The sequence below is a fragment of the Neolamprologus brichardi genome, chromosome 6 (assembly GCF_056152115.1).
Source record: "Neolamprologus brichardi isolate AB-2024 chromosome 6, ASM5615211v1, whole genome shotgun sequence".
Lineage (NCBI taxonomy): Eukaryota > Metazoa > Chordata > Actinopteri > Cichliformes > Cichlidae > Neolamprologus > Neolamprologus brichardi.
The window spans coordinates 27,264,635-27,273,637 of NC_142109.1; the positions used below are offsets into that span (position 1 = coordinate 27,264,635).

The following is a 9,003-nucleotide window of genomic DNA, read 5'->3' on the forward strand; positions in this document are numbered from 1 at the left end:
TCTGGCTTTTCCTTCAGTCCTGCCACTGCACCATGGTAACTTGTGCTCTTAACCTTGAAAGTGAATCTTGCACATAAATCCAAAATGATTTTAACACAATCTAACATTTGTGAATATTTGTTCAGTTATTGTCCTGTTTTATGATATTAGGCTGTAGTGCCCCTCAGTCGAAGGAAAATAAAATGCTATGTTACATTTACCAACTTCATAGGAACTGTTTTTAGTGTAAACCTCAAAATAATGCTCGCACAAATAATTCACCAGACAAAAGTCAGTTTATTTACTACCAGTCTAATCAGTCTAAATGACAAGAGTTTCCACATTAAAAATGCAATTGTGCAAGGACTAAAAAAATTGCTCAAAATGCAGAAGTGAAAGTCTTCTGCATCCATAACCTCTATGGGCGTCATTTATTCACAGGATTTCCTCTTAAGTTTTTATTTCTATGAAGCAAAGCAAAGATGTGGAGCTTTCAAAACCTGCTGTTTACCATCTACAGTGAGTTATTTTAATGAATACATTAGTAAAAAAGATGAAGACTAAAGATAAATCTAGACTAATTGTGTACTTAAATACTACTCCTGATTTTTTTCTTTTCTTTACGGAGCAGTAACAATGCTAGCTTGAATGCCTAAATGGAAAAAACAAAAAAAAATAAAACAATGATCTTTATATTTTCTTTACGTTACAGTTGCTCTGAGGTGTGTAACCAGTGCGGGAGAGGTGATCCATGTGACTGGATATATGGGGAGTATAGTTCAAGTTTCCTGCTCCTATGATGAAGGTTATGAGTCTTATGAGAAGTACTTGTGTAAGAACGACTGTGGTGACAGTGATGTTCTTATTACAACATCGGAATCATGGAAAAGAAAATACAGGATCAATGACGACAAAACAGCACGAATCTTCACAACAACCATCTCTGATCTTCATTCTACGGATGCTGGGAAATACTGGTGTGGAGTGACCAGAAATGGAAAAGATATCTACACTGAAGTCAAGCTGAAGTTAGTGCCAGGTAAACAGGGACTTCCAAAAAATGAATTATAGTTGAGTAAAATTCATATATAGAAGATGTTCATGATTGTAGAGCTTAAAGGTGAGAACAGATAAAATGTAACTGGTAAACGATTACTTGACTTAATTTTATTTATATAGTGCTAGGTCACAAAAACCAGTCTGCTCAAGGCGCTTTACATTGTATAGTAAAGACATTATGTCTTTATGACATTCCTACAGTTTAACTATTATTGGGGCGTGGCTCAGGGGGTTGGGAAGCGCATCTGTAACCGGAAGGTTGCCGGTTCGATCCCCAGGCTGCGCATGGCGCAATATCTTGTCAGTCTGCCCCAGGGGAGCTGTGGCTACCTGTGGCAACCGTACGATATATATATATAATATATCCATTATTATTATATTATAACTAATTGTTAAGATCTATCATTGATAGAGCTGGGTATCAGATGTAGCAATTATGATTGGTTTGTTTAAAATTTACTTGTTGCAGCATGTTGAATATAAAATATCATATCTCTATTCTCTATTCTTTTCTTTTCTGATGCTCTTTACCTTCTTGACAGACAGATGCTGTGACACTGTGACCATAGTCCATAGTTATGAGGGATACTCTGAGTCCATCAGTTGTCCATATGACTCTCAGTATCAGAACAACTTCAAGTACATCTGCAGAGGAAACCGGCCCTCCACATGTCTGCAGCAGGCACTGATCACCTCTAACAACAGAGAAAATGGACGATTCAGACTTGATGATGAAAAAATGTTAAGAAAGTTTACAGTGGCCATTAGCAATTTGACTCAAAATGATTCAGGGTCATACCTCTGTGGTGTCCAAAGAAACTCTGACCTGGATGTTTTCTCTGCTATTGAGCTGAAGGTCAAAGGTGAGAAGTTATAATTACATAATTACACTAACAAAAAGGAAACAATTTCTTCTAAAAAGGCTCTTTAAGAAACTCTTTAAATTATTTGTCTCTTTCAATGTGACAGAGTGGTGCTGCATCAAGTCAACTAAAGTAACAGGTACTGCAGGGCACCCATTAACTCTGCAGTGCCCTTATCCTTCACAAAATCACAATAACAGGAAGTTCCTCTGTAAAGGAGACCACCGCCACAGCTGCAGAGACATGGCGATGAGTGAAAGCAGACTCGCACTACGAGATGATATTTATTCCAGCTCTTTCTCAGTGACGTTCACAAAGATACAAGTAGATGATGCTGGGACATACTGGTGTGGGTCAGACTCACAGTGGAGAGTTGGAAACCATGTTAAGATTCAGCTGTCAGTTGGTGAGATGAATACTTGTGTACACAAAAATAAAATGGCCAGAGCTGTAAGTAACATCCTTTTTTGCAGCCCGGTGTGTAAATGTAGACTGTGGATGGTGGTTCCGTTTTTTTGTAGTGCCAAACATAGAACAAGAGGTCGGTGCAGTCCAGCAACTTACCACAACCAGAGTGAACTACTTTTTAGAAGTCATATTTTTACCCTAACACCAAACTATCATTTGAAGTTTTTAATCTTTATGTAGCTTATTTGTTAAAATTTTCTAAGATTATCTGGTTAATAAAGGTTTACAAACACTCCAATGCCATTTCTGATTCTGTACTTAGTTATATGAGCTAAAAGTGAATGCTGGATGTTAAAGGTAATTATTAAAGTTCATAGAGTAGAGAGGAAAAAAAAAACAGGAAAACCAAATATTTATATTCTGTATTTAAATCATTTTAATCAGTGTTCCACCAAACTATACATCTAAATATAAAACCATAGATGTTAAGTGGTCTACTGACTATTTTAATGTATAAATTGACAAACAAAGAATCTGATTTCAGGTAAGTGAATAGTTTAAGAGTGAAAGCCAATCTGGATCTCTCTGAAACTGTTCACTCAATTTAAAATAGATTATTGTATTATGATGAAGTTTCTAAGAACACTGAAAGTCTTTTTCTTCAACAGTGTCTCCACAGCACACCAGCACTGTACCTTCCACAATGGAAATTCCAGGAAAAACTACAACACACAATAAAACTACAACTCAAAATAGACCTAATAAAGGTACAGTGTATACAATGTGTCTTTTAGTGTGTGCTGTACTGTTGATCAGTTATGTGAGATAGCTTATGGAGAGATAACATACTTTATGGTTACAATTGGAAATAGTTAGAGTTTTTTGAGTACAGTTTCAGCAAATCCCCTGGGAGTGAATGTAGACCATGGTAAAATGAGTGTCAAAACAGCTGAGGGTCTATGTTTTATTAATAGATATGAAAAGAAAACTACCATCTGAGCCCACAGTTCAACTTGTCTTAGTGTAAAAAGGAAGTCTGTACTTTTACTGGGTTATGTTTTGGTTTCTGCTTTTCAGATGCAGGACAGTATGTGGTTTATGCTGTGCCCGCTGTGCTGCTGCTACTGATATGTGCCCTCGTGGTTACAGTTTATCAATGCAAACATCAGAAAGTAAAAGGTATGTTTTATGGGAAAATGTACTCAAATGTGCATGCAAAAAGAACACAACCATGTTTTATGCTGTGTGTTTTCAGACGGTAAAGCTGTCATGAACAGAAATGCAGAGAACGAAGAAGGTTTAGAGGAAGTGACGACTGGCGCAGAAAATAACGTAAGAAAACTAAAGTCCAAAGCCTTAATAGTGTGCTCTATCTATAACAAGTCTCACTATGTACAAACAAGCAATGTTTTATTTTTCTTAAATGAGTTCAGTACAGTACTGTGCAAACGTCTTGAGCTATCCCTCATTTCTTGTAATTTTTGAAAGTTCTTCGGGCTTTCTGAATCTTAAAAGTCTTTAAAAAAATCTTCCTCAGACACTGGCTGCTTTTTCCCTCCTTCTCAGTCCAATCCTTTTATCTGACAATTTTCACAGTTTTTCATATTATCGTTAAGCCACCTAACATTAACCCGTGAATCACAGAAGCATAAAAAATGCATCAAACTCATGGGGTGAGCCTGTCAAGAAGTCATTCTTAATCGAAGGAAACAGAAAAGGCAGAGGTATGCCAAATTATCCAAGAACTGGACTGACAATTAGTGACTATAAGTCTTATGGGATGATAAATTTTATAAGAAAATTATTAATGCGTTTTAAACTGTCATCAGTAGGTGCAGGGGAGGTACGGAGAGATGTACAACAGTACTCTCTGTCGTTGTTTGGGGCTGAATTCAAACAAGTGGTCTTTGGGATCTTATTAACATTGATGAAATTATGAACACAGAAAATCCCCATCAGATTTTGATCTATCGTTCAATACCATCTGGAAATAATTCTGACAACAGGTCATTTGTCAGCATGATAATGATCCCAATCCCAACAATGATCAGGTAGAGTTTCACGATATACCAAATCAGCTTTTATTATTCATGGTTTGTGTTATTTTACTGATAGCAAACTGATGTTTGAATCTTTCATTCAGATTCATCCACAGTGTTACTATTCGGTACTAATATATGATAAAATGGGAAGTTATCATATGATAACTAAGAAATTACTTACTAAGAAATTTATGTTAGCGCATTCGCTCATTGAGGTATTTGGGGGTAGCATGAAATGTTATTGAGGACAGCCACTGGCCCACAGGCTACACTTAGAGAGCCACATTTACACTTTCTATATGGTTTAGCTTATAATGTGTGAAAAGCATCTAATTTGAGATTTTTTTAAATTCTTTTGACCTTAAAACTAAACTATGTAATTTATTTGCAGCAATAATTGAAGCGTCATCTGTTTTTGTAATTTTTCTATCAGAATTCAAATTGTTAAAAAATGTTTTCTTTATAAAATGACATAACATCATGTGTTGTTCATTGGTCTCTGAATAGATCTATGGAAATGAAGAAGTTGTGAGGTACAAACAACAGAGTGCCTGTAACAACTATGACGATGCAGGTGAAGATGAACCGGACTATGAAAACTTCACAACATCTGAAGAAGTTTACTGTAATGAAAATTTCCACAGAAGATAAACAGAGTATGCATTTCAGGTCAAAATGTGGGTTTCAGCTATATAGATTTTAACTTGTTTGATTTCTCTTTAACTTTTGAACAACAAATTTTAATGTACAGCCTTCTCTTTGTCACACTGAAAACTTTGTTTTGATTTCTGTTTAGCCATGAGAGTTAGCTGCTCTTTATGCATGTGTAGCTTGACTTGTTTTTATAGCTTAATTTTTATTGTTTAGTGTTTTTTCTGAAGTTGTGGAAAAACTCAAACTACTAACATGAGAGCAAAGTAAATAAATAAGCAAGCAAAATGAAATCTAATGTTGTTTCATATAGTAATAAGTTCAACAATATGTTTAACTGTTTCTGCCTTATTTGAGCTGCGACATTGTTACATTCTGGTCATTCAAGGTATTTGGTTTTAAATAGAGCAGTGAAACTTAAAAGGTTACAGTTTGCAGTTTTCATTTTTTGATGCTTTTTTCTGTTTGTTGCAAATGGAGCTGGATAATGGATACAATTTTACAGAAAAAAAGCAAACAATCAGTGTGCAATTCCTTCATAAGATGTCATATAACCATCCAATGAGTGCAAAAGAGTAGGTTTTTTTTTCTTCAGACAAGCCAGAAAACACTTTAAAAACAGTTTAGTGTCACTGCTTAGTGTGTCACACTGAGCCCTCTGCTGGTGCTGTTTTAGCTTAACACCAAATACAGTAATTGTGTTTCAGAAATTGAGACAAGATTTCAGATTGCATAACTTGTTAACAGGTATTAAGATTCGTGCATATTTATTGAAAAACTTTAGTTTTTATGTTTTGATATTCTTAGAAATCCCGTACTTAATGTTATAACCTTTTTTAATCACTAATTACAGTTAAACACACTAAACATAGGATTTGATGGATCACATCAAATAATAGGTTATGGACCTCTTAGTAAGCGCAAAAATAACTTCCTTTTTTTCATATAACAAGCTGGCATATATTCTTGCGTGAACATTTTGGACTTCCCAGACAGAAACAATCATGACAAAAATAAACATGTTCCTCTTTTTCGATAAATCTTTCCATGAAATTCGGAAATAGCAGTCGTGGTAAGCACATCACAAGGGAGACTGAAGACTTTAAAATGGAAAAATAAAAGCACAGTTTTCACGCTACATTCAGATGTGTCAAGTTGCTAAAGGGGAAAGTCACCTAAAATTTATCAATGAACAAATCTGTTGTGGTTTGTGCTCACTGCATAAAAACAGAAAGCTAAATATAATTCCAAATGGATGCAGTATGACAGACAGACACTGATATTAATCTATCTGAGAGGGACTGAATAATCTCTGTATTCATGAAAATGTTGATCACATGTGTAATATTCAGTCATACACACTGACTTAAGCTATCAGCCATGCAGATCAAACTCACACCTGTTGCTACACAACAGACAAATAAAATAGTAGAATTTTACTCACCAAAACTTAAGCACAGACTTCCTAAACAACTGTGCTACATAAAAGGCACCAACACCAAAAACACAGTCAAGACATCTGTTTTGGTGTCACCACACCTGTCACACCCATCAACTCTAAGCCTCAGTGGTATTCAGTGTGTGTTTGTGTGTGCGTGAGAGGGGAGAGAGAAAGAAATGGATTAATGTATTTTTCAACTACTTATACTTAAGAAGTTACTTTATCAATAATAGAAAAATAAACGAATAGTCTGTCAATCTCTACTTAATAATTCTGAAACATATGAAAACTGTTAACAGCCAGTTTTATTTTTTCTTTCCTCAGAGAAAGCTATTGCGACAAAACAGCTTAGGTGGCTTCTTTGTATGGGTTTGCTTGACTCAGTAATTGACAGTTTGTGTTTACGGGTATGTTAAGAAAGTTCGCAACATTGGTGCATTGTAAAGTGCTGCACCGAAGTTCACAATTGCAGCATTTATTTTTGTATTTTCATAACTTTAAACTTAAAACTGATCAATTTTACTACATTAGTATCATCTGATAGGACTAGTTAGCTGCTTTACCAAATACAGGGACAGTTGTATTTGTACAAATTCCTGGCTTATTGACCAAACAGTAACTACGAAATTAATTAAAAGAACAAAAATCAGCAGATAAGTTTTTAATTACAAAAGAAAAATGCTGCTTTTATATTAATAAATAAGTTATAATAATACGATGTAGCACTCAGAGCTTTTAGTCAGTGATGTTAGTTTGGATTATATAAGCAAAGTTTTATAAATTCATTTAAATATTTTTATTTAGCACAAGACTTTAAATTGAACAGTGCTGTTTATGAGAAGTGTTCACCATAAGGTGGCACATGTCAGCTATTTTATATATTTTAAAATACATTTTTAGGAAGAGTCACCTAATAATCTGTAGTCCCCTCTGTGCTGATAGGCTTCCCACTGCATGCAAAATATTTCTTGGTATTAAGAGTAATTCCTGTCAAGTTTCTGTTTTGATGAGCCAAAGCGAAGATGTGGAGACTTCAAAACCTGCTCTTCACCCTCTGAAGTAAGTTGTTTAAAGAGCTAAAAAAAAAAAATAGCACACCCTTTATTGGATTTAGGAATTGTATTATTATTAATGAATGTTGACATGAAAAAATAAACAATTATATATATTTTTTAAATAATTTCTTTACTTTTTCTTTACCAGTGCAGGAGGGGTGATACTTGTGACTGGATATGTGTGGGGGAAGGTAAATGTTTCCTGCACTTATGGTCATATACACACACACACACACACACACACACACACACATATATATATATATATATATATATATATATATATATATATATATATATATATGTATATATATGTGTGTGTATATATATATGTATATATATGTATATATATATATGTATGTATATATATATATATATTTATATATATATATATATATATATATATATATATATATATATATATATATTTATATATATACATATACATATATATATATATATATATATATATATATATATATATATATATATATATATATATATATATATATATACATATATATATATATATATATATATAACATCAATAATAAAACTTTTCCACGTTCGTCCTGCTGTCAGGATCCCGCTGCACACAAACATATTAACACAAAACCCGAGGGCAGTCCAGGAAGTAGATGCTGCGAGATCAGTGCCTGATGGACGTGGCTAATGTCTGGAGCTACCTTTGAGCGCTTCAGTTGATATTTTATTTAATAATGATAATTTATAATTCATTGCACTTGATTTATTACATTATTGTAGAGTCTCCAAGGCTATAAAATGCACAGCTCCTTCCAGCATGGCCGGAGGAGATGCACAGCACACACCACTCACGGTTTTCTGTATTTCTGTATATTACAGTGATTGACAATAAAGAGCCCAGAGATCCAGCGCTGTCTCCTGCCTCTTACTTAAAGGTCAGGACACAAATACTTTATACTTCTCATGTTTCTACTTGTCAGACAGAAATAAACACGCTGAGGTGTTTTACTTTCAGAGCCTCACCTGCATTCTAAGTGAGAAAAGTTTACATAAATTCATGTTGGCAATAAAAGAGCGGGGGCAGAAGGGTCTACAGGTCAATGAAACTGACGATGCTTTTACTGCTTTGTGCTTGTTTTCATGTTACTCCACAAGGTCAGTGAAAGAACAAAGGTGCTAACCCCTGGACCAAAAGCAAATGGTCCAAGTGGGCGAGGTGCTGATTTTCAGATGGCAGGTCTACATCTAGAAGCAAAATGAGCACAAACACCAACAACCAAAGTGAAGCATTAAGACAAAACTGTCCAACAGGATCCACACATTCTGCCACAAATACATGCAAGACAACTAAATTGGTCCACAAATAGATGTAAACTGACTAAACTACAACACAAATCAGACAAAAACAGATGCAACATGATCACAAACAGACATGTTGGCTACATGTTGATGCAAAATGACTGAAATCACACGTGCAACACTTTCTACATATTTGACAACAGAAGAAAAACACAAACAAA

The 9,003-nt window shown here is 34.5% G+C and overlaps 1 protein-coding gene across 1 annotated transcript; it reads left to right on the top strand.

The window, feature by feature from the left end:
* Nucleotides 1-460: 460 nt before the first annotated feature.
* Nucleotides 461-5,295, top strand: LOC102798141 (polymeric immunoglobulin receptor-like). The gene is made up of 8 exons (XM_035907675.2): nt 461-498; nt 692-1,018; nt 1,581-1,901; nt 2,008-2,307; nt 2,978-3,076; nt 3,387-3,488; nt 3,565-3,641; nt 4,859-5,295. The coding sequence occupies exons 1-8, from the start codon at nt 462-464 to the stop codon at nt 5,000-5,002; spliced, it is 1,407 nt and encodes a 468-aa protein (XP_035763568.2). The 5' UTR covers nt 461; the 3' UTR covers nt 5,003-5,295.
* The last annotated feature ends 3,708 nt before the right edge of the window (nt 5,296-9,003 follow it).